This window comes from Rhinopithecus bieti, unplaced genomic scaffold (assembly GCF_001698545.2).
Source record: "Rhinopithecus bieti isolate Rb0 unplaced genomic scaffold, ASM169854v2 scaffold_13710, whole genome shotgun sequence".
Lineage (NCBI taxonomy): Eukaryota > Metazoa > Chordata > Mammalia > Primates > Cercopithecidae > Rhinopithecus > Rhinopithecus bieti.
Window position 1 is genome coordinate 1,726,395 of NW_016807962.1, and position 26,019 is coordinate 1,752,413.

Here is a 26,019-nt window from a genome sequence, read left to right on the forward strand (position 1 = left end):
TGTCCCCCAGCATCCTGAAGGCAGACCCAGCCAGCTTAGAAGCTAGTGGGAGTGTTCTGCTCCCATCATCAACCCTACCCGCGTTGGACACACGTTCTCTGGGCAGAACAATCCTAGGGCTCCTTTGGGACTTGAAATGTGCTCTCCAGGATTGGGAGATTTTGTGCCATGAGGCTGCTCCCAGGCTTTCCTTCCAGGTTCAGGCAGGTGCTCAGCAGTGCTAGGTTCTGCTGAGGCCCAGGATCCAGAACGGGGCAGTGAGGCAGGTGAGAGCAGGAGGATCAAGGAGTGGAAGGAAGTGAGGAAGGAGGTGAGAGGATTCCTGGATCTTTGCTGAGAAGGTGAGGTGGGGGGCAGCACAGATCATGCTCCAAGGCCAGGAGGCAGAGGGCCCAGAGTGAGCAACTGACAGTGAACAGGGAAGGCCACAGGCCACACCCATGAAAGGACACATCCCTGTCTGGTGGGGGTGTCTGCAGAGTGGGATGGTAGCCACAGAGGTGGGCGCCGTGGACTGAGGGCAAGGATGGGGGTGGGGTTATTGGTAAGTGTTTTTCCCCCCTTCCCCCAAGAGTGAGTCTGGTGAGACCGTGTCTGCCTTTTCCCCCCCAGGGCAGGGACCCTGTGATTGGAGCTCTGCCCACTGCCTCGATCTTCCATTCGTATGACTCTGTGCATGTTATCTTTCATTGTGTGCCCTTTATTTACATGACGTGTTATGCGTGTGGCATATATTTGCGATTGTACCATGTATTTCTGTGCACTGTGTCTATGCAGTTTGTTGTTTGGGGTTATTTCGGCCACGTAGGTTTCCTCTTTTGTGAATTGCCTTTTGATATTCTTAACCCATATTTTAAAAATTGCATTGTTAGCCCACTAAATTCCCTCCACCTGGCACACCCACCAACCTATTTCCACAACCTATCTGAATGCCCCCTTTTCAGGAAACTTGTGTCTCTTGCCTGCCTGTGTTGTTCTTGCGTTGTGGTTTTATGTGTTATGTCCGTCTACCTTACATGCATGTTCTGTTGTGTCTCTGTTGTGTACAGTGTGTTCCCCCTTGTGTACTTATGCCTATGGCTGGTGTGTACAGTACTTCTCTTTGTGGTGTGTGTCCTGTACATGCTGCGGTGTGTTCTGACCTGTTATCTGGCGCTGCTGCACTGTGTGTTTTGTGTATCACATACGCTGGGCTGTGTCTCTGTGCGAACGGCCTGTGCTGTGAGTGCAAGCTGTTGTGTGGCCCGTTTGGCCGTCCTGGGTCTGTGGTCTTGCGTGTCTGCGCCAAGGGTCCGCGCCGCCCTGCTGTGGTGTTGTGCCAGGGTCCGCCGGTGCCTGCGCGCAGAGGCTGGTGTTCCTAACAAGTGTGCGAGCGGCAGTGTGCGCCATGCGCACTGCCTGGCGTCTCCGTGTGCGCCGCGGTTGTGGCGCTCCTCGGCGGGGGGGCCCAGTCCGGGAAAGTGGCCGCGGAGGATGCGCGCCCGCGAGGCGGGCGGGCGGGCTGCGCTGCGGGGCCGGCGGCCGCGGGCTCCAATGGCGAGGCCGGCGCGGCCCCCGCTAATTACATAGCGGGGACGGTCAATAATTCGCGGGAAAACGCGAAAAAGATGGCGCCCGCGCCCGGGGCCCTTCCTGAGCGCCCGGCCCTCCCCTCCGCCGCCTCCCTCCTCCCCGCGGTCGCCCCCGCCCCGCTCCGCCCCCGCCGAGACCCCGACCCCGGCCCCACGGGCGGACACTCGGCCGGGCAGCCGCGGGCCGAGCGCAGCCGCCTCCGCCACCGATGTGCCTGGTGGCCAGACTCCAAGTGGGACCGGCGGACACGCAGCCTCGCGGTGAGTTCTGCGCTGTTGGGCGGACTCCCCGCCACGCTCTCCTCTCCCGGCCCTCATCCCTCTCTTTTCGAAATCTCCCTGAACTTTGGCGGCCCGAACGCCTCCGGGGGGTGAGACTCCCATGGAGCGGGGCGCTCGGGGGTAGGGACGGGGCGTGCAGGGTACCTGCGGGGCAAAGGGGCCCCACCCCGGTTCCCGAGCCCCGGGGGGCGTGGGTGACAGGTCGTTCTTCCTTGCCCCCGATCTTTAATTTTCCTGTCGGGGTGGGGGAAGGACGGACGAGCGTTTGGCATTTCGCTCACGTCCGAAGTCAGGCTGCAGCAGGGTTGGGATGGGGGAGGCTTGGCGTCCGAGCGACTGAGGAGAGGAGCGCTGAACCCGAAGGGGGTGCTTCTGCAAGCATTTTACCCCTCCTGAATACCCTTTTTAAAAAGCCAACGGCCGCCCTGGGAGAGGCCCCGGCGCATGAATCATCCTCGCTTCCTGCCCCCACCCGGCCCCGCGCTCCCGGTGCCGCGGATTTGAACTGGACGCAGACGTGAACCCGCAAACAGGCATTTCTTTGCAAATGGGTTTGAATCAGCCAATCACAGCCCGCGGGGGCCCGCTCCGGGAGGACGGAGGCGGGGCTGGGGGGGCGCCACCCGGGGCCCCTCCCGGCCAGGGTGGAGGCGGGTGCGGCGACCCGGCCGGCTCCCAGAGGCGCAGCGGGGGAGGAAGTGTCAGTTTGTGAACCTGCAGCGGCCCCGGCCTGGCCCCAGGCCTGGCGGGCGGGGACCTCGCAGCGCCGGGCGAGCCAGGTGGCAGGGAGAGGACAGGGGTTCAGACCGAATCCCCTGCGCGGGAGCCTGTGCACTCTGCGCTGGAGAGAAAGGAGATGGGAGTGGGGGTGGAGAGGGTCGTGGCCACGCCACCATCTGGGGAGCCGAGACCACTGCAGTGCCCGGCTCGCCCCAGCGCCCCGCACGTAAACTCGTACTTAGCTTCACACACTCCCTGGCACAATTCCGTAGACATCATCCTGCCCAGTCTCACAGGAGTACACACAGGCACCACGCAGAAACAGGCACTGGACTCTCTCCCTGTGAACAGATAGTCATAACACCAGGTGCCCAGCGCCATGGCCACAAGGAGGAGACCCGAGTAGGCTCTCGGGGAAAGAGCGAGGCTGTGTGTGGCTGTAGTGGAGAGTGTATGGAGGGGCATGGAACCAGGTGAGCCCAGCAGGGAAGGAGGGGGCGTTAGGGACGGCTTTGAGCACCAGTGAGGGCAGTGGGGAGCCCCAGAAGGTTTCTGGAAGGACATTGGTGGCCCTGCGGATGAGTCCGGTGGAGAAGCAGGAATGCAGGAGCGACCTGTTTAGCACTGGGTGCAGGTAGTACCGTTCCCCGCCCCAGATGCCTAGTGGAGGTGAGCACAAGGCCCAGGAAACTATTACTGAGTGATGAATGAATGAATGAATGGCCCAAGCAAAAGATGAGGCCTGAACTCAGACCAGGGCAGGAGGATGGAAGCTAGAGCTGGAAAACCAGAAATCATGGCACTTAAAATGGCCTGCTGTCGCAACTCATTGCTTAGAGAAGTTTGAGATGCATGGAGGCAGTGCCACTAGCAGGGAGAGAGAGAAATCGATGGGTGAACTGGACGTTGACTAGGATAGTGAGAGACAGGCGTGGAGAGGCTGGCATGGGGATGGATGACTTCACTGCTTGGAGCAAATGTGTATCTGGGTGAAAGCATAAGTGGGTTTAAATGTCCCAGAATTAGTTTCCATTCAATCAGCTCATAATTTAGAACAGAAGACAGATGACCCAGGCTACACTAGTTACAAGCCACCCAGTTTTCCTTTCTAGGTGAGTTTTCTCTGGACAGATCTCTGGGTAGGGATGGTTGCAGGGGTTGGGGGTAAAAATAAAACCCAGCTGCTCCCCTGGAGAAGATCATCCATCCAGAGCACATGGAGTGTGTTTGCTTAAGGAATAAAACCTCAGCCTCCTGAAACAGGGAGTGGTTCAGGCCCGCTGGGTAGGGGACTTTGTTCTGTGTGGGTTGAGAGATCCAGTCTCTTTAAAAGACAGTGTGGTATGGGCCATGGCTCTGCCTTTGGCCCATCAGCCTCTTCTCCTTGACACACCTGTTTCCCTATCTGTAAGACGTGAATAATAATATCTCCCTCATAGGATGGCCACAAGGAATCAGTGAGATAATAAACAAGTCTGGCTTATAGCACAGTGTACAGAAATGGTGGTTTCCTTCCTTCCCCTAATGGGATTTCTGAAGCAGGGAAGCAAGAAGTAAAAACCCTGTTCTGTCTCTCCCAGTGTCAGGGGAAGCTGATGGAGAATCGAGCTCTGGATCCAGGGACTCGGGACTCCTATGGTGCCACCAGCCACCTCCCCAACAAGGGAGCCCTGGCGAAGGTCAAGAACAACTTCAGAGACTTGATGTCCAAGCTGACGGAGGGCCAGTATGTGCTGTGCCGGTGGACAGATGGCCTGTACTACCTCGGGAAGATCAAGAGGGTAAACCTGTCCTCTCTGGCCCCTGTTCTCAGGCTCAGCATCTCTCTGCTCATGTTCCAGCCTGGCTGTCAGACCAGGGGGCAGGGGGATTGCCAGGGAATTCCCTTCTTGTCCCTCATGCCCAAAGCTGATGGTGGGAGGGGCCAGAGCCTGGTCTTGCAGGCACCAACCATCCTTAGGGTCAGCATCATCCAATCTGTTCTTTAGAAAGGTGCTCTGAGAGCCTGCAAAGCAAAAAAGTCAGGTTCGAGAGGATCACAGAGGAGCATCTGACTTGTGCTTCTGTCCTCAACATTCTGACCAAGTTTTCATCCATGGGTCCCTGGCTGTGCAACTCCAATGACAAGGAGTACAAGGAGTACACCCTGTCCAGGAACTGCCATCCTCCTTTCCCTTCTAGCCCTGCTTTCTGGAGCATATGGAGACAAAAATGGGGGAGAAAGACTATGTTCCAGGTTGGCTTTCCCCAACCCTTTCTCACTTGCTCCTTCCTATCCGTGCCCCAGGTCAGCAGCTCTAAGCAAAGCTGCCTCGTGACTTTCGAAGATAATTCCAAATACTGGGTCCTATGGAAGGACATACAGCATGGTGAGTTTTCCTAACATTTCAGGTAGCCCCCACCCTCGCCACGTCTTCTCTCCTCTGCTGCCTTCATTTCTTCCTCTCCTTCCATCTCTTACTCCTGGCATCTGCCCTTGTCCATGAACCCCAAGCCCCCCTGTGATGATGATCTAATCTGGTTGTATATTGACTTGGGAAGGTACTTAGGACATCAGTCATCCCCTTGAGGATTCATACCCCAGGAGGGAGGCTGGGCAGGTGGGGAAGGTAGCTCAGGGAGGTGTTGGGAGGGCCAGACTGGGCCTCAGGCCTGTGTTTGCTTCCTGGCTACACTATAGCTCCAGCTGCTCAAAGCTCTGGGTCAGTCTGGGCTAGAAAAGGGGGCGTGTCCAGGTAATCAGAATTGTCAGCTCTAGATACAAGCACAGCATCCCTGATTTAACATATGAATAAAACTAGTGGAAGCAGCCCTCTCCACGGGGCAAGGAGCCCGGAGGAATGCGAGAAAAAACAATAAAGCAGAGATAAGTCAGGCAGGGTGAAGCTGGACATGCCTGGATGGAGCTAGACCAGCTTTCAGGGCTGAAAGGAATCTGGGTTGGGTGCCATCCCTGCCTTCAGAAAGCTGACATCTCTCCCTTACAGAGATGGCAAGTCAGGGCCATCTTTGCCACCATTCTCCCTTCCTATACACACAACAGACATCAGTAGCCATTGACAACACATGTGCTTTCAACGTGGAGCCCCAAGCAGCTACTACCTGTCAATCAGAGTTGGCATGAGAGGAGAAACATGTTTGCCATTTATACTCTAACAGAAGAAGAGACATGGCCCCTAGAGGGGGAAGAAGCAGATTTTAGGGTCAGGTAGACCTTGGACCAGCTTTGCCACTACTAGCTGCATTTGCAGAGCAAGTAATATGACCTCTCTGAGTCTTAGTTTCTTCATGTGAAAGATGAAGTGAAATTACTGGCTTCATAGGGTGGTTGGGAGGCTTAAGTGAGCTAATCCATGTAAAATGGTTAGCTCAGTGCTATTGGTTTTAGAGAAGCTGTTACTCAAGAATTTGTTACCAGCTGGGCACAGCGGCTCATGCCTGTAATCCCAGCACTTTGGGAGGCCAAGGTGGGTGAATCGCCTGAGGTCAAGAGTTTGAGACCAGCCTGATCAACATGGTAAAACCTCGTCTCTACTAAAAATACAGCTACCCAGGAGGCTGAGGCAGAAGAATTGCTTGAACCCAGGAGGCAGAGGTTGCAGTGAGCCGAGATTGCACCACTGTACTCCAGCCTGGGCGACAGAGCGAGACTTCGTCTCAAAAAAAAAAAAAAAAAAAGAATTTGTTACCGTAAGAGATGATTCCAAGAAGCCTGCCAAGTAGAGGCTGCAGAACCCAGCCAGTTAGTAAAGCTTTCAAATTGCCCCCTTCTCCAAGAAATTGTGGCCAGTGCAGACCGATTCCTCTCCAACCCCTGAAATGTATCATATAAATATCCAAAGCAATGAGGATCTCCTCTCCTGGTTTACCCCCTTATTGAAAGCATAAGGAGCTAGATGGAGATGACCATGCACCTTAGCTGACCTCCTGTGGAGGCCCACTACATATCAGGCTCCTTGGAGGTACCCACAGTGATCGGCTGAAGAATGGCTTGTCTCCTAGCCAGAACTGCCCCTTCTGGGCAGAATGGCGACCCTCCGGTATCTCCTGAGATTAGAGCATAAGGTTGAACACCACTGTAGTTATTGATCAATTGCTTCATTAAGCCAGTGAGGACTTACTGAGACGCACTGTGGACACCACCTTCCTGGGAGCATGTTCAGGAATAAGAGGCAAGGTTCCTGCCTGGCCATATATTCAACAAACATGTCTTGGAACACCTGTTACATGCCACACTCTGTGAGGTCCTGGGGATACAGAGATGAAGAGGTACCATTTCTTTTTTTTTCTTTCTTTCTTTTTTTTTTTGTTACCCAGGCTGGAGTGCAGTGGTGTGATCTTGGCTCACTGCAAGCTCCGCCTCCCAGGTTCACGCCATTCTCCTGCCTCAGCTTCCCGAGTAGCTGGGACTACAGGCGCCCGCTACCACACCCGGCTAATTTTTGTATTTTTAGTAGAGACGGGGTTTCACCATATTAGCCAAGATGGTCTCAATCTCCTGGCCTTGTGATCTGTCCACCTCGGCCTCCCAAAGTGCTGAGATTACAGGCGTGAGCCACTGTGCCCAGCCTCCTTTTTTTTTTTTTTTGAGACAGAGTCTCGCTCTGTCACCCAGGCTGGAATGCAGTGGCATGATCTCGGCTCACTGCAACCTCAGCCTCCCGGGTTCATCAAGCGATTCTTCTGCCTCAGCCTCCCGAGTAGCTGGGACTACAGCCACACGCCACCATGCCTGGCTAATTTTTGTATTTTTAGTATATACGGGGTGTCACCATATTGGGCAGGCTGGTCTTGAACTCATGACCTTGTGATCCGCCCACCCTGGCCTCCCAAACTGCTGGGATTACAGGCGTGAGCCACTGTGCCCGGCTGAAGAGATACCATTTCTACCCTTACAAAACTTTCAGTGTGCTGGAGAAAGAAGACAGAAACACATATCAAAATGTGTTTAATGTATATGTACAAACCTTTCACACATAAAAACATATTTATTCTTCAACCAAAATAAAACGTAAAGAAAGAGATGGAGAGGGGACCTGTAGATTAAAAGTAATTTTAAAAACATCAGCTAGTCACCATGTATGGACTTTACTTGGGGACCTTGATTCAGAAGAACAGACTTAAAAGTATTAAGGCATTTGTACTTAAGAGACAATTGGAAATGAGAAATTAACTGAATTTGTTAATGATATTAAGCAATTATGTTAACTTTTACGTGCAGTAAAGGTGTTGTAATTATGTTTTTTAAAAAGAGTCTTGATCTTTCAGAAATACATACTGAAATATTTATGGAAAATCTATTGGGTATCTGGGACTCAAAATAATTACAGGAAGGAGAAGTAGGTGGGAATATAGTAGAAACGAGATTGGCCATGAGTTCATAAGTGATGAAAAGATGGAGTTTCATTATAACTTCTAGGCTGGGCACGGTGGCTCACGGGTGTAATCCCAGAACTTTGAGAGGCCAAGGCAGGCGGATCACTTGAGGTCAGGAGTTCGAGACCATCCTGTCCAACATGGTGAAACCCCATCTCTACTAAAAATATAAAAAGTAGCTAGGCGTGGTGGCATGCACCTGCAATCCCAGCTACTCGGGAGGCTGAGGCAGGAGAATTGCTTGAACCAGGAAGGCGGAAGTTGCAGTGAGACAAGATCATGCCACTGTACTCCAGCCTGGGTTACAGAGTGAGACTCCATCTGAACAAAACAAAAAAGGTATATTATCCCATAATAAAGTTTTAAAAAATTATTTAATGACAATTTAACAAAACAAGTTAAATAAGGTGGGAGAGGCAGCATGATGTGGTCAAAAGAACAAAGGGTTTGATGTCAGATAGCCATGGGTTTAATCCCACCCTCTCCTTGCTAGCTAAGCAAGGGACTTAACCTCTCAAAGCCTCAATTTCCCCATCTTTAGAATGGTAATGATGATAGGCATCTCAGAGTGGTTGGGGAGATTCAGTGAGGTGGCATGTGGGTCCTAGTGCTAGGCCTAGCAGACAGTAGAGGCTGGGCATCTGGAGAGTGAGTATAAAACTTCTCATTCCTGTGAGCTGGATCTGACCCTCGAGGGCCTCTCTTTCAGCCGGCGTTCCAGGAGAGGAGCCCAAGTGCAACATCTGCCTGGGGAAGACATCAGGGCCGCTGAATGAGATCCTCATCTGCGGGAAGTGTGGCCTGGGTGAGTGGAGAGAGCAGGGCCCTGAGAAGGCCCCAACCTATGGGTCCCCACGCACTGGCCCCTGATAGGTACTGCTCCAGCCTGTTGGGGCCTCTGTTGGCTTCCTGTTTCTCTTGGCACTCCAGGGTGAAAGGGGGCCAGTTGCTGTGAGTGAGGGCTCGGGAGGAGATCCTGGGGAAAGCTGGGAGGGTATGATGGTGTATGTAATTTGGGGCCCTGCTAAACGGAGAGGATGGGTGGGGAAGATGGGGCTCAGGCACTGAAGTCAGACCTTCCTGTGCCCCCCCTCCCCGCTCCAACTGGCCAATGTTGTCATTTAATTCCCAGCCTGGACACTGACTTGGCCACCTTGGTGGGCATCAGCAGCCAGACTCCCGGCAGCTGGCAGGCAGAGCTCCTAGGACTTCCCTCAGCCTTCCCAGTCCTGCCTCCTTTGGGCCAACTGGCCTTGGGCCACGGCGTCCCTGTGGGCACTCACTGCCCCCTCCTCTGCCATAGGTTACCACCAGCAGTGCCACATCCCCATAGCGGGCAGTGCCGACCAGCCCCTGCTCACACCTTGGTTCTGCCGACGCTGCATCTTCGCACTGGCTGTGCGGGTGAGCCTTTCATCCTCCCCAGTCCCTGCCTCTCCTGCCTCCTCCAGTGGGGCAGCCCAGAGACTCCAATCACAGAGCCTGAGCTCCAAGCAGAAGGGCCACACCTGGGCTTTGGAGACAGACAGCACCTCTGCCACTGTCTTTGGCCAGGATTTGTAGACTCCCTGAGCCTCAGTTTCCTCAACTGTAAAGTGGAGATGGGTTTGGTGTCGGGAATAACAGGACCAATAAATGATACTTTACTATTAAAAAAGAAAATCCATGTAAATACATGTTGGTAATTGTTGCCTTTATTGCGCTTATTACTCTTAATTCTGTTATCAACGGAGTTCCTTCTGGGATAGAGGGGATGGGTTTGGAATTAATGAGAAAAAACTTCTTGCTTTTCTGACTACATTGGAATATCTGCGGGTCCCCCAAACCCTGGCAGCACTTCCCTCGATAGACAGCCGTGTCCTGACTCGTGTGGTCCACCCGAACCTGGTGGTTGACTGGGGCCCTCGTCTCCCCCCAGAAAGGCGGCGCGCTGAAGAAGGGCGCCATCGCCAGGACGCTGCAGGCCGTGAAGATGGTGCTGTCCTACCAGCCCGAAGAGCTCGAGTGGGACTCGCCCCACCGCACCAACCAGCAGCAATGCTATTGCTACTGCGGCGGGCCCGGAGAGTAAGGCAGGGTGTCGGGGCCCCCCGGGCGGCAGGGCAGGTCTCCGAGAATCGGCGGTGGGGACCGCCCATAGGGAGCGAGCCTGGAGTGTCAGTCAGCCAAGGCGGGGACCTTGAGGGCGGTCCCAGCGTGCTGTGCTGTGGGGGCAGGGCCTCGAGGGGCGGGCCTGGAGTGTCAGCCGCGGGTGTGGGGCCTCGGGGGGCGGGACTGGGGTGTCAGCCGCTACGGAGGCGGGGCCTCGAGGGGTGGGCCCGGAAGATTGGCCCTGAAGGCGGGACCTCGGGAAGTGAACTCCGCAGGTTAGACCTGGGGGCGGGGCCTCGAGGGGCGGGTCCGGAAGGTTAGACCTTGGAGCGAGGTCTCGGGAGGCGGACCTGGCGGGTTACGACAGCCCAAGCAGGGTGCCAGGGAGGTGGGGGCTGGTTGAGAAGCACCCTGTGGAGGGGCGGGGTGGGGAGGAGGGAATAGTAAGGCCTCGGGGACAGGACCTGAGGAGGCGAGGCCTCAAGGGGCAGCCCCCGAAGGGGAGGCCTCGGGGTGGGGCCCGAGGGGGCGGGACCTGAAGGGGAGAACAGAGGGCCGGGCTGCGCGTGGCATTTAGCACTATGGAGCAGGGCTAGAGGGCAGAAGTGTTTCCTTGTTGGAGCTCCGTAGGAAACGAGGAAGTATTGAAGTGTGGTTAAGAGCCTGGGCCGGACATAGTGCGAATCCTCTCTGGACGTCCACGTCCTGGCCCTGCTGCCTACCAGCTGTGCAATCCCTGAGCCTCAGCTCTCTGAATAGTTTCCCCATCATGTGGTGGTTATGAGCAGAGCGTGAATTACATAATTCACATAGAGGTTCACATAGTGCCTGGCACTTGGTAAACCCTGGAAAAAATGTGAGCTGTTACTGGTGGTAGTGGTGGTACTAATGCATGAAAGTCAAGATAGCCTTTTCACCGTCAGAGTCAGTGGAACCGGCTGCTGGTAAGATATTAAGATCCTTTTCCTGCCTGGCGCGGTGGCACATGTCTGTAGTCCCAACTTCTCAGGAGGCTGAAGTGGGAGGATCACTTGAGCCTGAGAGATGGAGGCTGCAGTGAGCCGTGATCATGCCACTGTACTCCAGTCTGGGTGACAAAGCAAGATGACCCTGTCTCCAAAAATAGGAAAGATTGTTTTCCCTGGAGATGTGCAATCAGGCAGGGGTAGGGGGCCGGGGGTAAGGGCATGTTATGTCGGGACCACTGTGGAGGGAATTCTTGTCCTGGCTCTGCTGCAAGAGTCTTTGATGCTTCCTTGCCGACCTGGGTCCCTATGTAGCCATGGCAGCTGAGCTTGCTCCCTTGGGCTGAGTGCACTTGGCATTGTGGAAGGAACCATAGATGTAAGAGGTAGCGTCTCTGGCCTCAGGAATTTCAGCCTTCAGGACCCTCTGAAGTCCTGAATCCCAGCCCCAAGCTCCAGCGGGGTAACTTGGCAATGCTTGAAGTACTTCATCTCTCAAATGGGTTTAACCTTAACTTCAGGCCTATGAGCTTCCCCAAGTATTGTCAGATGGAGAAATGCTTATGGAAACCTTTCTTGCATTAACGCAGTGCTTCTCAACACCTATGGGCAGGGTTGCACAGGATGCTTGTTAAAAATGCATCCCAGAGGCTTCTCCAAAGATTGAATAGGTCTGCAGTGGACCAAGGAATCTGCATTTTAACCTGTAGTTCACCTGACAAGGTGTCAATGAAGCATTGAGTATTTTGCTCTTCATATTCCATGAATAGTTATTGGATGACCATGATAGAGCAGATACAGTTGCAGGTGAGAAAAGCCAGATGTAGTCTCGCCCCCGTGCAGCTGACAGAAACCATTATTCTCCTGTGTAGTCTCCAAGGCAAACGTTTCCCTGTCAGCAGTGTTTGGGAAGCAGCAAGTCCAGAAATGGTGGCTTCATTGTGGCATGGCAAGGAGAGCACAGCCTTTGAAGTTAGGGAGACCAGAATTTGAGTCATCATCCTTCACTTGCCTTCTGAGTGAGCTAGAGCAAGCCATTTCACCTGTGACTCATCTGTAATATGGAGACAGTGTCCCATCTTTTACCAGGTCGTGAGGTCAAATGAGAGTATATGTCCACCTCCCAGGTCCTCCCTTGGCACAGCCTAAGTGCTCAGTAACTGAATTATCTTCCCTTTCTGCCAGTAGAGGGCAAATTTAAGTTGGGAAAGGTTGCCAAAGCTCATACCTGACTGGGGGTGTGGTTCTGGCTGACCTTGGCTCCTCTGTCTCTCCAGATGGTACCTGCGGATGCTGCAATGTTACCGGTGCAGACAGTGGTTCCACGAGGCCTGCACCCAGTGCCTCAATGAGCCCATGATGTTTGGAGACCGGTAGGTGCTAATTTGGTCCAACTGGGCTTTGGGCGTGGTAGGGAGGGGGCAGGGATGGCAGCAACAACTCCTGCAGGTTGACTGCCAGGCTCCAGACAAGAGGGGGTCTGTGACAATGTATGCCTACCTATTTAATGGAGGCAGCTCAAGGTAGGGGATCTCCCAGCTATGCAGGGCCAGGAGGCAATAAAGAAGTATTCTGGGCCACATCCCTAGTTGCCATTGATTTGTGGCATACCTTAGATAAATGCCTGCCTTCCCTATGCCCCAGTCCCTTAAGTGTCTGGGGAAGAAGGGGTGACACAGTCTTTGCGCCAGCCCTGCCCAGGGTTGTTACGGAAGCCGCTGGGGAAATGGACGACTTAACGTGGCTTCTAGCTGATGGAGCTAAGCTAATGGAGTCATTATGGATGTCAAACCTGATGTTATGCATCTTTTGGTTGGTGTCTCATGTCATTTGTGATTGCGTGTGTGTCTGTCTCTGAGGGGAAGAGGGTGACCATGGCAGCCCAACCTAGCTCAGCTCACTCTCTGTGAACTCAGCCACGCTTCAGGGCAAGAACTGGGGAGGGGATTGAGGGCAGGGGCTAGAAGGAATATGGGGTATCTCTTAGTCCCTGTCCTGCTCTGTCCTTGCCCCCCAGTGGCCAACAGCCCTGGGAGTGAGAAGATTATGGGAAGGCAGGTGGCGAGTGAGGAGATCAGGGGGCTGGACTGGGGGGTGTCCGAGCCCCTCCCACCATAGGCCCCCCTCTCTGCCCACCCACAGGTTTTACCTGTTCTTCTGTTCCGTGTGTAACCAGGGCCCAGAGTACATCGAGAGGCTGCCCCTGCGATGGTGAGAGGGTGGGGCTTAGTCCAAACTGACCGCTGCTCCTTCCAGCTTCTCCCCTCCCTCCTCCCTCCTGGAACGATTCCATTTCCAGCTACTGGGTCCCAGCTCTGCCCCTGTCTCTCAGCCTGGACCCAGAAAGCTGTGACGCTGGCTGAGCAGGCTGCCACCTCACCTGGTCCCACCTCCTTGCCCCCTTGCCCAGGGTGGATGTGGTTCACCTGGCCCTCTATAATCTGGGGGTACAGAGCAAGAAGAAGTACTTTGACTTTGAGGAGATTCTGGCCTTTGTCAACCACCACTGGGAGCTCCTGCAGCTTGGCAAGGTATGCGGGGTTGTGGGATGTCAGTGGCAGGAGACAGAGAGGTTTGCCCAGGGCTACGCAGTGCAGGACTAGGATGGAGGTCTCAACTCTCACCCTTGAGTTGCTGCATCCCTGAGTCCAGGCCTCTGAGCCTGTGTCCTTTAAGGGCCTTCCCAGTCCCAGATTTTGGCAGTGGGCAGGTTGGGGCCTTCGCAGCTCAGTGGAGGGGAGCTGAGGCCCTAGATCAAGTCTAGCTGGAACACAGCTCTCTGCTGAGTATTTGACCCACTCCAGATTGCCTGGCTAGGATGCAACATGGAGTGGGTCTGCCCACTGCTGATCCTATGCGGAATAGTGGGTCACCAGGGGCCTGGGAGCCTCAGATCCATGGAGTGAAGTAACAAACGGAGACCTTCAGAGTCAGAGCTGGAGAGTGACTTGCCTGTGGTCAGCAGAGCTTTGAGGCTGAGCCAGAGCTGGAGCCAGTGATCCCTAATCACTCCCATGGGGGTGCTGTGTCTTCTTTTCCCTAATGACATCCTTATAATCCCCTCCATCACATACAGAGTGAGGCATCTTCTCTATAGACTGCCCCAAATCCTTCTTCGATGAAAAGGAATTTTAAAAGAATAACCTTTATGCTTTGCAAAACATTTTATGTATTAACATCTTCATTTACAGTGTTTGATAATTTTTTTTAAAAAAAGATATTATAAAACCTTAAAAGATACACACAGAGTTGGTTTTTAGTAACTTTTTTTCTGATTTTTTTTTTTTTTTTTGAGACGGAGTCTCGCTCTGTCGGCCCAGGCTGGGATGGGGATACAGTGGGCCTCGATCTCAGCTCACTGCCAAGCTCCCGGTCCTCCCCGGTTACGCACATCTCCTGCCTTGAGCTCGCTCCCGAGGTAGCTGCGCGACTACAGGCTGCCTGCCCACCTCGCCCGGCTATGTTTTTTTTTGTATTTTTTTGAGCTAGAGACGGGGTTTTGACTGTGCTTAGCCAGGGGAATAGGTCTCGGAATCTCTGACCTCAGTGATCCACCCGTCTCGGCCCTCCCAAATTGTGCTGGAATTTACAGGCTTGTGCCACCGCGCCCAGCCTTTTTTTTTTTTTTTTTTTTTTGAGACAGCAATCTCACTCTGTCGCCCCATGCTGGGAAGCTGCCAGCTGCGGCTCGATGGTCGGGCTCACTGCAAGCTCCACCTCCTGGGTTCACACCATTCTCCTACCTCAGTCTTCCGAGTAGCTGGGACTACAGGTGCCCGCCATCATCCCCGGCTAATTTTTTGTAGTTTTAGTAGAGACGGGGTTTCACTGTGTTAGCCAGGATGATCTCGATCTCCTGACCTCATGATCTGCCCACCTCAGCCTCCCAAAGTGCTGGGATTACAGGCGTGAGCCATGTGCCCGGCCCTGATTTTTTTTTTAATTGTACATATTCCTGGTGAAAAATCTTTAAAGTACCAAAAAGTATAAGGAAGTATACTTTTTAAAAAATCCGTATCACACCACCCAGAAATCACTAGAACTAATGCATAGGTACATTTCCTTTCTGACTCTCTTCTATGAATATTTTTTTCTGTTTCATGGTTTAAATGATACAGTATATGCAATTTTAAATAATCTTATTTTTAGTATACATTATTCTTTTCCGTATTATTAGAATCTTCATTAAACTTTTTTTTTTTTTTTTTTTTTTTAAATGGAGTTTCGCTCTTTTGCCCAGGCTGGAGTGAAGTGGCGCTATCTTGGCTCACTGCAAGCTCCACCCCCTGGGTTCAAGCATTTCTCCTGCCTTAGCCTCCCGAGTAGCTGGGATTATAGGCGCCCGCCACCATGCCCGGCTAATTTAATGGCTGCATTGGTTTCTACCATAGCTTACTTGTTTCCTTGCTGTTGGACAGTTTCTTTCCCATTCGTCCACCATTAGAAACAATGCCACTGTTTTGTATATGAAGTTTTGTTCCCATTTCATGTTGTATCTGCAGATATATAGATTCCATGATAGATTCCATGGAGTATCACTACTGGGTCAAGGGTATGGACTTTTTAAAGCTCCCAATACAGTTAGGTCAGGAGGTATTCTCTCCATTTACAGATGGGAATGAACTTGGAAAGGTGAAAAGGCTTATCTGAGATCCTGGAGTGAGTCAGTGGTCCTCACCTGGAGGACTCAGAAGCATCAGGAGATGGAAGGGAGGGAGTAGGGGCTGGGGCCTCCCCATGCGCCATGTGTCTGGGTCTGATGTCCTGCTGGCCTGCTCTCCCACAGCTCACCAGCACCCCCGTGACAGATCGAGGACCGCATCTCCTCAATGCTCTGAACAGTTACAAAAGCCGGTGCGTGCAGGGTGGGGAGGGAGCGTGGTGGGGCCATCTACAGGTGAGATTTCTTCCTACCTCATAGCCTTTGCTCAGGCTGTGCTCCCTGCCTGGGTCCTCCTCCCCTTCTCTCTGAATCATTTCCATTCTCCAAGATCTAGGGGGCACCCCACCTCCTTTGCACAGCCACTCCAACCACCCCAGCAGCCTGCCACATTTTGGTACTGGGCTCAGCTCTGGGGGGGGGCTGCACCCCTGCTCTTTGAGGGCCCCTCCTGCTCTAGACATCTAGGCCTTATGGGCCAGGCACTGAGGGATGGGTGTACCATCTGAGGTGGGCTACAGCCTCCTGACCCATCCCTCAGCCCCTGCCTTCCCATCTAGAGTTCTCAGTACACACAGCTGGTCACGTCCTTCACCACACCACAGAGGCATGCCCAGGCTCCTGAACCTGGCACTCAAGGCCTTTTAAGACCAGGCTGTGCCCGTGTCCTCTGCCACTGTCCCTTTGCTTTCTGTATCCTGGGTGCCAGCCATCCTGAGCCCTTGGTTTCCCACCTGGCACTTTTACTTATGCTCTGCCCTTTGCCTAGGATGCGCTTCAGTCTTTTTTACTCATTTGTTCCATCAACAAGTATTCATTGATTTGCTGTTCTATGTCGGGCCTGTCTGGGTGCTAAGGTCATGGTGGGGAATAAAACAAGGTCCTCATCCCTGAAACTCTTCCAGACACCTCTAGGCAGAATTACCCACTCTCTCTTCCACATTCTCATGGTTTAGGGCCCAAAGCCCTGCTCTTCAGTACAAGAGGTCCCCTGCCCTTCTAATGGAGGACTGTCCATTGGGATGGCAGGGGGCCTCTTGTACTAAAGAGGGTAGGGCTATGTCTGGGTCACTTCTTCAGCCACAGGGCAGCCCAGTCAGTGTTGCTTTCAGTCTCCTGGGGAAACGAGAGAACAGAATGAAATAGGTTCCAGTATCTTGATCATAGGAGTTCCGCTGTGAGCTGGAGGAGGCCTTCCTGCAGGAGGTGGCCTTGGGGTTGGTTGAGGCAAACAAAAGGGAGAAGAGCAGCAAGAACCATACTCGTGCAGGAGGAAGCACAGGGAGGAGGCACCAGCTGTGTTCTCATATTCTACCTGGAACCCCGCATCCCATGGGCTTTGGGGAAATCAGCATCTCCAGAGGCATCTGGATTTTAGCTCTGGGTCCAGGGAGGCAGAGAGGCTTGTGTCATGCTTGACCCCACTTCCCAGGAGGATGAACTGATGGACTCCAGAGCTTCTTCCTCCCGCTGCCCACCCCCCAGGTTCCTCTGCGGGAAGGAGATCAAGAAGAAGAAGTGCATCTTCCGCCTGCGCATCCGCGTCCCACCCAACCCACCAGGGAAGCTGCTGCCTGACAAGGGACTGCTGCCAAATGAGAACAGCGCCTCCTCTGAGCTGCGTAAGAGAGGAAAGAGCAAGCCTGGGTCAGTGCTCGGGGACCCAGGGGCCAGGGCTGCCGCCAAACTTGGTTTCTCTGCTTCCAAGCAAGCAAGGAGGACCTGCACCCAGCCAGTCCCAGCTGTAGGACCCTGAGAGGGCTAGGTAGTGGCTGAGCAGGATCCCAGATCCCAGATCCCCAACTCCTTTCACCACCACAGTCCCCTCATTGCCTCGCAGGGAGGAAAAGCCAGATCTGAGGACCCAGCCTTGCTGGATTAGGACTTGGGCAAGGAGGTGAAGGGGAAGGCAGTGTGTGTGAGGGGTCCCTCCCTTTCCTGGCTCATCTGAGCCCCCTCATCCTGGCACTGGGGGGGCCGGGCATCTGGATGCACGTGCCTGGGGAGGCACCTTTTCTTTTTCTGCCCACTATACCCTCTCCACACCCTCCCATCCCTACTGCCCCCAAGGACTCTCCCTCCTCCCCAGGCCTCCCTGTGAAGGTGCAGCTGTGTTCAGAGCCTGTCTCCCCAACTGCTGTGACCCCCGCCCCTGCGGCGCCTCCCTCTGGGCCACCCTAGAGCCCTCAGGCTCTGACGGGGCCACCTTCTCCCTCTTCTGTCTCCACAGTTTGTTGCCTCACGAATTCCAGCAGCAGAAAAGGCGAGTTTATAGAAGAAAAAGATCAAAGTTTTTGCTGGAAGATGCTATTCCCAGTGTTAGTTCCTTGTTTTCTTATTCTCCATTTTCATACACAGGGTCAGCACATATTAGGGCTTCCTGTGTCAAAAACTAAGTCCCCCAGGCCCAGAGAACTCTCTCATGTCCCTTAAAGAAGAAGCCAGTCCCTATTACAGCTAAGCCAGGCACTCCAAGACCCCTGCTTTATCTCCCCCCAAGTTCTCCCAGGAACCCAAAGTTGGGGTACAACGGCAGGTAATATTCTTGTCCCCACTGTCCAGGTAGGGACACTGAGGGAAGGGTGGGGCAGTGACTTTCCTGAGACCACTCATCAAAGTGGCAGAGCCCAGCCTGGAACCAGGGTTCCAGAGCACTTTCTTTCCTCCTTCAGTAACCCCACCTCCTCCCTGAAGCCCCCTCCCTGTGGGCAGTAATCCTAGCAATGCCTCATGTCCCAGCACTTTGCGGTTTAGAAGCATTATTTAATTTTACTGCACTTCCTGACATCTTTTTTTTTTTTTCTTTTTGAGGCGGAGACTCGCTCTGTCACCCAGGCTGGAGTGCAGTGGGGCCATCTCGGCTCACTGCAAGCTCCGCCTCTGGGGTTCACTCCATTTTCCTGCCTCAGCCTCCTGAGTAGCTGGGACTACAGGTGTCTGCCACCACGCCCGGCTAATTTTTTGTATTTTTAGTAGAGACAGGGTTTCACCGTGTTAGCCAGGATGGTCTCGATCTCCTGACCTCGTGAGCCGCCCGCCTCGGCCTCCCAAAGTACTGGGATTACAGGCGTGAGCCACCATGCCTGGCCCTGACATCTCTTAAGAGTGAAGCAAGGCAGGGGTTATTGTCCCCATTTTGCAGTCGAAGTAACTGAGGTCCAGAGAGGTGAAGGTCATACAGTCAGCTAGAGATAAAGGCAGGGCTAGAACTGGGATGACTTGGCTCCCTGGTCAGGACTTAGAATAAGTGATGGTCTTACCCTAGGAAGGGCCCAGCCCTCAGCAGCCCTGGCTGGATAGGAGGCAGCCTGTGTGGGAGGCGGATTTGATACTCACTATCTGACCCTCCCTCTCTCCTTCCTGTGTCCACAGAGTGACTTCACCTCAGCCTGGAGCACCAACCACCACCTGGCTAGCATATTTGACTTCACGCTGGATGAAATTCAAAGTTTAAAAAGGTGAGGGACCTAGCGGAGAAGTCTGCTCTGGAGGCCGGGAGGGAACCAAGCAGAAAGCCAAGCCTCCAGTTAAAAGGATCCCTGCTGCGCGAGTCTGCCTGAAGGGGCTTTTTGCAGTAGAGCTTTCAGCATAACATCCCTGTTCCCAGAGCACCACAGCCCTCCCCACTTCTCCAGCCCTCTCCTCTTCTCCAGCCCTCCCCTCTTCTCCAGCCCTCCCCTCCTGCTTCTCCCCGCCTCACCCCATGGATGTGCACATTCACCATGCTGTTTGATGCCTGCTCATCTTTGCTCATGTTGCTCCCTCTGCCTGAAATACCCTTTGCCTTGCCCTAGCCCATCTGAAACTCAGGACCCTGCTTCTTCCAGGAAGGCTTCACTAACCCTCCCCCGGCTGAGCTAGATGCCCTCCTTTGTATTCCACATGCATTCCACAGGAACTGCATCTTCCATCATTTTATTTCCCAAATTATTAAAGGTCATTTAGTATTTTCCTGAGGACACAGGAGGGTTTTAGAGTCAGACCTGAGCTCCAGACCCTGCTTATCAGTACTAGCTATGTAGCTTTACCTAAAATTCCTTAACTTCTCTGAACCTCCTCAGCTATTTTCCTCAAACAAGATAATGCAAATGAGGGCCGGGCGCGGTGGCTCAAGCCTGTAATCCCAGCACTTTGGGAGGCCGAGACAGGTGGATCACGAGGTCAGGAGATTGAGACCATCCTGGCTAACACTGTGAAACCCTGTCTCTACTAAAAAAAATACAAAAAACTAGCTGGGCGAGGTGGCGGGCGCCTGTAGTCCCCGCTACTCGGGAGGCTGAGGCAGGAGAATGGCGTGAACCCTGGAGGCGGAGCTTGCAGTGAGCTGAGATCCGGCCACTGCACTCCAGCCCGGGCAACAGAGTGAGACTCCGTCTCAACAACAACAACAAAAAAAAGATAATGCAAATGAAAGCACTCTTGACCTGTGAAGTGTTGCACAGGTGCCTCGGATCACGCTCGAGTTACTGGCACCAGTGCTTACGTCACCACCAGGGAAGGGTGCTCTGGGAGGTTTTCTTGACTTCTTGGACTTTGAAGGGTTGAAGGGTGGCTGGGTAGGAAACAGACAGGTGTGGTGGTGGGAAGCTCAGCTGTGGGAAGATGGGCCTCCACTGGGATGAAGGATGCATGTTAGGGGACCCTGCGGGCCAGGCTGGCAGGACCTTGCTGGCCGGGCCACCAGCAGGCTCACCGTCTTGCTCCTCTCAGTGCCAGCTCAGGCCAGACCTTCTTCTCAGATGTCGACTCCACCGACGCTGCCAGCACCTCTGGCTCTGCCTCCACCAGCCTCTCCTATGACTCCAGGTGAGCTTCCTGGAGGTCTGGTGTTCACATTTTGCCAGGACCATCATTCCTCCCAGCCCCTCCACTTCCCACTTCTGTCGTGTCTGGGTCATTCTATGTGTCTCAGTCTCTAGCGGGCAGTACCTGGCCTTCTGCAATTGTGAGTCTGGCTCTCGGACCCTCTGGTTCTGAGTCATGGGGCTTTAGATGGGATCTAAGTACAGGCATTCAGGCTCCCGTGGTTCCATCCCTTTGGAATGCTTCACCTGCTGCAGAAGGTTGTACAACACCTCCCACTGGATGATACCAGTTCTGGGGTGGTTGGACCAGAGGTTCTTTCACTTTTGGCCTCTGCATGCCATGAGCTTGCATGTCTCTGCCTCTTGGACTACAAGGTTCCCTGACCTTGATTCTTGGCTGTCTGAATATGGTGCCTGTCTTCTGGAGTCTCTAAGGGAAAGAGCCATTTATTTAGAAGCCTGACAGAGGGGAAGACAGAAGATGGCATCCTGCAGGGTGGAAGATTTAGGAGTGGGGACAGAAATCCCTGGGGGCCCATCTCCAATACAGCTGGTCTGGCAACAGCTGGTCCTCAGCAGTATGGGGAGTGGTCGAGCACAGGGATTTCCTCTGCACTCAGGCTGCACTGTATTTTAAGATATTTGAGACCCTTGCAAAAGTAGAATTAAAAGTATAATGCCTGGGCCGGGCGCGGTGGCTCAAGCCTGTAATCCCAGCACTTTGGGAGGCCGAGACGGGCAGATCACGAGGTCAGGAGTTTGAGACCATCCTGGCTAACACAGTGAAACCCCGTCTCTACTGAAAATACAAAAGCTAGGCGGGCGAGGTGGCTGGCGCCTGTAGTCCCAGCTACTCGGGAGGCTGAGGCAGGAGAATGGCGTAAACCCGGGAGGCGGAGCTTGCAGTGAGCTGAGATCCGGCCACTGCACTCCAGCCCGGGCTACAGAGCAAGACTCCGTCTCAAAAAAAAAAAAAAAAAAAAAAAAAAGTATAATGCCTGGCCAGGCACTGTGGCTCACGCCTGTCATCCCAGCACTTTGGGAGACCGAGGTGGGCAGATACCTGAGGTCAGTAGTTTGAGAGCAGCCTGGCCAACATGATGAAACCTCGCCTCTGCTAAAAATACAAAAAAAATTAGCCAGACGTGGTGGTGCGTGCCTGTGATCCCAGCTACTCAGGAGGCTGGGGCAAGAGAATCGCTTGAACTGGGGAAGTGGAGGTTGCAGTGAGCCGAGATCATGCCACTGCGCTCCAACTTGGGTGACAGAGTGGGACTCCATCTCCAAAAAAAAAAAAAAGTACAATGGTATAGTACCTGTAGAGATCTGTCTTGGAGTCTGTGTCTCTTGACATCTGTCTAGGTATCCTCTGCTATTGCCTCTGTATTTTTCTTTCTTCCTGTTTGTTGGTTGGTTGGAGACAGTCTCGCTCTGTTGCCCAGACTAGAGTGCAGTGGCATGATCTCAGCTCACTGCAACCTCCGCCTGCCAGGCTCAAGTGATTCTCATGCCTCAGCCTCCCGAGTAGCTGGGACTACAGGTGTGTGCCACCATGCCTGGCCTATTTCTTCCTGTTTCCTTGGTTTCACCAGCACTTCAGGTCTCAGTTTGTCTCTAAGCATCTGAATCTGTGCCTTGTCCTGTGTGTATATGTGTGTGTGTATGTGTTTGTGTGTGTCTGTGTCTGTCTGTCAGCCTCTCTATCCAGGGTCTGGGGTATAGGGTCCTTCAGTCCCTAACCCCCAGCCCTATGTGACCTGTCTAGTTCCACAAGTCTGGTGAGGGGCAAGGCAGGATAAGCAGGGCCCCTGCACTGCATGGCCTCAGGAGGCTCAGAGAATGGTGCTCTTGCACTTTTGCAGTGCTGGGATCCTGGCTGTAAGAGCATATGCTTTGGAGTTGGACGTTCATAGGTTTGAATCCTGGCTCTGCCACTCCCTACCTGGTTTTCTCCTCTGGACCCTCAGTTTCCCTCCTCACAGGGCTCTTGTGAGGATCTGGTGAGATAATCTATGCCTTGAGAATAGATTATCTCAGGGACTACATGACAGGCACCTTTGAGAGAGCATGGGAGAAGATGGATAAGAGGATGCCGCTCAGCGCTGTTCTCTTCCACTTTCCTGGTACTAGGGGAGGGCTCAGGGAGAGGAATCTACCATGATGGTTCTATCTCATTCTCATCATCTTCCTCTCCCACTCCTGATACAGATGGACAGTGGGCAGCAGAAAGAGGAAGCTGGCAGCCAAGGCATACATGCCCCTGCGGGCAAAGCGGTGGGCAGCTGAGCTGGATGGACGCTGCCCCTCGGACAGCAGTGCAGAGGGGGCTTCAGTCCCGGAGCGGCCAGATGAAGGCATTGACAGCCACACATTTGAGAGCATCAGTGAAGATGACTCATCCCTGTCCCACCTCAAGTCATCTATCACCAACTACTTTGGTGCAGCTGGGCGGTTGGCCTGTGGGGAGAAGTACCAGGTGTTGGCTCGGAGGGTCACACCTGAGGGCAAGGTTCAGTACCTGGTGGAGTGGGAAGGGACCACCCCTTACTGACTAGCCCCCAGGGGTGCCAGGGGTCCTGAAAACCAAAGGAGGAGCAGCAGAAGCCATAGGCTCCCCAGCTTTCTCCAGGCTGGGGTGGGAGAAGGAAGCAGGACAGAGCTGCAAGTGCCTGGCAGAAGGCCCTGCCTGCCTGCCTGCCTGCCAGGCCAAGGCCTGCGTCTCTCTGCTGTACCAGCTCTGTTCCAGGGCCTCCTCAGGCTCATTACCCCTGTGCCTGTGTCTCTACACACTCCACAACCCCTCAAACTCTGTTTATCTGTTCCTCTGACCTTGAGTCCCCTGCTCTGGGACCCTTCCTCCTGAGGCCCAGGTCTTTGTCCCCAGTTGTGTGCCTTGACCTCTCACCCCTTTTTGGGTGTGTTTGCACATCCTGTGTGTGCACAGCTGTCCCTCCGCTGGATACCCTTTACATCTGACCCGTGGGGCAGCCAGTCTTCCCAGGGACTACATAACAGGCACCTTTGAGAGAGCCTGGGAGAAGATGGATAAGAGGATGCTGCTCAGTGCTGTTCTCTTCCACTTTCCTGCCACTCCCCACTGCCCTTGGAGAGAGGTAGTAGGGTGGGAGAAAGCCCCTGTGAAAGCCTGCGAGGATCTGAAGAGTGAAGGGCTGGGTCTGCCTCAGAAGGCACCAGCACCAGGGTCCAGGCTGAGAGTGAAGGCTGCCAGTATCAGCTTTGGAGGTCAGTGTCAGCTTTGGCCACACCCCCTCAGTCTCCATAGAGCTGGGCCTGGCCTTGCTGGAATGGAGGCATCCTTCCAAACCTGGGGGACGGGGCTGGACAGTGGTGGTAGGAGGGAAACCATGTCGTGCTAAACCTGTTTCTGGTGCCTCCCACCCCCAGACCCACTAGACACCACACAGCAGACAATATACACCCACTCCCACAAGTTTCCATCCACATGTGTTGTACTTTCAGCTCCAGGCACGCAGACAGCCCCACACGGCCACACCACCACATGCCTAAGTGTACTCACACACACAGGCACACAGTCCCTCTGGGCCTGCTGGCTCCTCTCTTGGCTTTCCTGTGGCCCACTTCCAGGGCCCAAGTGCTGCAACTAAATGTGAAAGCTCAGCTCCCGCCCCTTCTTTCAGCCCATCAACCAGCTTTGGTCCCATAGGGAAGCACAGGGGACTCACCCTCTTTCATGTCCCTTGCCCTGCCCTGAAATGGACAATCACTTTTTGGGATAGGTTGAAATGTTTAAAGGGCCTGCATCATTCAGTTCCCTCAAAGGGAAGCTCTTGCCAATCGGGGTTTGAAAGAGAATTTTTGGAACAACATTCAAATTCTGCCTCATCTGGAGGGAAACCAAAATTGGGAGGGGGAAGAGGACCCCTCATGTTTTGCTGCTTCCAGAGATATTAGAAACTGACTCACTTGATTGGAAAGTGGACAAAAGTGCCTTGACGTGGAGGGTGGGCACCAGATGGGGACCAGCCTTGCCAACTGCTGCTGTGGCCTCCAGCTTGGCTGGTTTTGCAGGCCGCCAGCAGGAAGGCGAAGGTGGTGGTAGAGCAAGAGGCACTGGTGGGGCAGCAGGCCTGCAGGAGCTGTTTTTCCATTACTAGGCCTGACCCCTCTCTACCTGTGAGCGTTCAGGGGGTCCCTGAGATAGTTTAGATGCCCCCCATCTTAGACCTCAGCTCCCACAGTGCCTTTTAAGGGGGACCTCACCTCCTGTGCACAGCCCACCCACTTTCCTCTGCTTCCCTGGCACAGCCCAGGCATAGATAAGCTGGCATTGGACCCAGTTCTTCCCCTTTCTCAGCCCCACAGCTGCTGCCACAGGGGCCAACTGGGGCCAGGTGGAAGGGGAGCTGGGAAGCCAGCCCCTAGCCCAGGGGTGCTGTGGGACCTGGGATTCAATTTGTAGCTTCCTGCCTGGCTTCAGAGAGCCCAGCAACCTCCTAGGCCTGCTTTCCAGACTTCTGAGATAGCCTGGGACAAGCAATCCTGTTACAGTACATCTGGACCTTCCCTACCTGGGCTCTGGGGAGGCTCTGGGCTTGGAGAGGGAAAAGCGGGGAAGGGGTGTCTTCACCACCTGGGAAGATAGCACAAGGCCTAATGAGGTCACCCTGACTGCCCACCCCAGCATTTCATTCATACCAGATAATAGCTGCATTACTGCCAACTGACCTTATAACCCTCTGCACCTTCAAAAAGATTCATGGTTTTTAATTGCTGCTTTTAATAACATTTGTTAAAGTTATAATTAATGTGTCTGTTTTATGATTTAAAAGCTCCCTTTGAACAATCACCTGTCTTCCCTGTAATGAATTAGCTGCTGAGTATCAGAAGGAATTGCCTCTGGCTTTTGCTCTTGGTTTACTGGAGGCTGAGGAGGAATGGCAGGTCCCTGTCCTCTGGCCACCTTGCCACTCTTACCACTGCCAGCAACATTCTCACCCCTACTGCCAGAGAGAATATGGAATCTTTTGCAAGTACCCGACCTGTGGGGGCAAAAAACATTAGTTGAGGGCCACTGAGAGGTAAAAGACGGAAAATGAACTTAGAAATTGACCCTACTATAATACTTAGGTCCAGGCACCGAAGAACTTTATCAGTACATCATCACACAATTCTAGAAATATGAAATGAGTTCTAGACCTGACTCTGCTAGTTCTAACCTGTGCCACTTTAGTCAGATTCCTTTCCTTCAGTTTTCTCACCCTTCAAATGCCAGTGATAATCCCAGCACATCTGCTCCCCAGGTGTTGGGAGAGACTTTGCTGTGTGTGATTGATTATTACTTCAAAATAAACCTCTAAATCTAGGGCAGTTTGGAGAGGAAAAAAAGAGGAGATGTGAAGGGGTAGGAAAAAGGTCATCTATAGAGAGGTAAAGGCCATGGATTCCACTGAATTCTACAGTTTGAGGGGTAAAGTGTAGCCTATAATCCCGAGTGAAGGGCTTAGTGGTGTTAACATCTGCCCTTAAACGTCTTCATTCACTATGGCTCCCACTTCTTTCTACCACTC

General features: G+C 53.5%; 1 protein-coding gene across 6 annotated transcripts; it reads left to right on the forward strand.

The window, feature by feature from the left end:
* Window positions 1-1,518: 1,518 nt before the first annotated feature.
* On the forward strand, window positions 1,519-25,298 carry PHF19 (PHD finger protein 19). Of its 6 annotated transcripts, XM_017884220.1 has the most exons (15): window positions 1,519-1,832; window positions 4,154-4,354; window positions 4,861-4,942; window positions 8,659-8,754; window positions 9,253-9,353; window positions 9,868-10,016; window positions 12,283-12,378; window positions 13,148-13,216; window positions 13,416-13,536; window positions 15,792-15,859; window positions 17,151-17,312; window positions 17,896-17,983; window positions 19,038-19,123; window positions 20,376-20,471; window positions 22,679-25,298. In XM_017884220.1, exons 1-15 carry the CDS (start codon window positions 1,608-1,610, stop codon window positions 23,019-23,021), a joined length of 1,983 nt encoding a protein of 660 aa, XP_017739709.1. In that variant the 5' UTR covers window positions 1,519-1,607; the 3' UTR covers window positions 23,022-25,298. The 6 variants fall into 6 exon arrangements, with proteins under 6 accessions (XP_017739709.1, XP_017739710.1, XP_017739713.1 ...); XM_017884221.1 differs by lacking the exons at window positions 1,519-1,832; window positions 4,154-4,354; window positions 4,861-4,942; window positions 8,659-8,754 and having other exon boundaries at window positions 9,281-9,353; window positions 9,872-10,016; window positions 22,679-25,257; XM_017884224.1 differs by lacking the exons at window positions 1,519-1,832; window positions 4,154-4,354; window positions 4,861-4,942; ... (1 more) ...; window positions 9,253-9,353; window positions 9,868-10,016 and adding an exon at window positions 10,226-10,315 and having other exon boundaries at window positions 22,679-25,257.
* The last annotated feature ends 721 nt before the right edge of the window (window positions 25,299-26,019 follow it).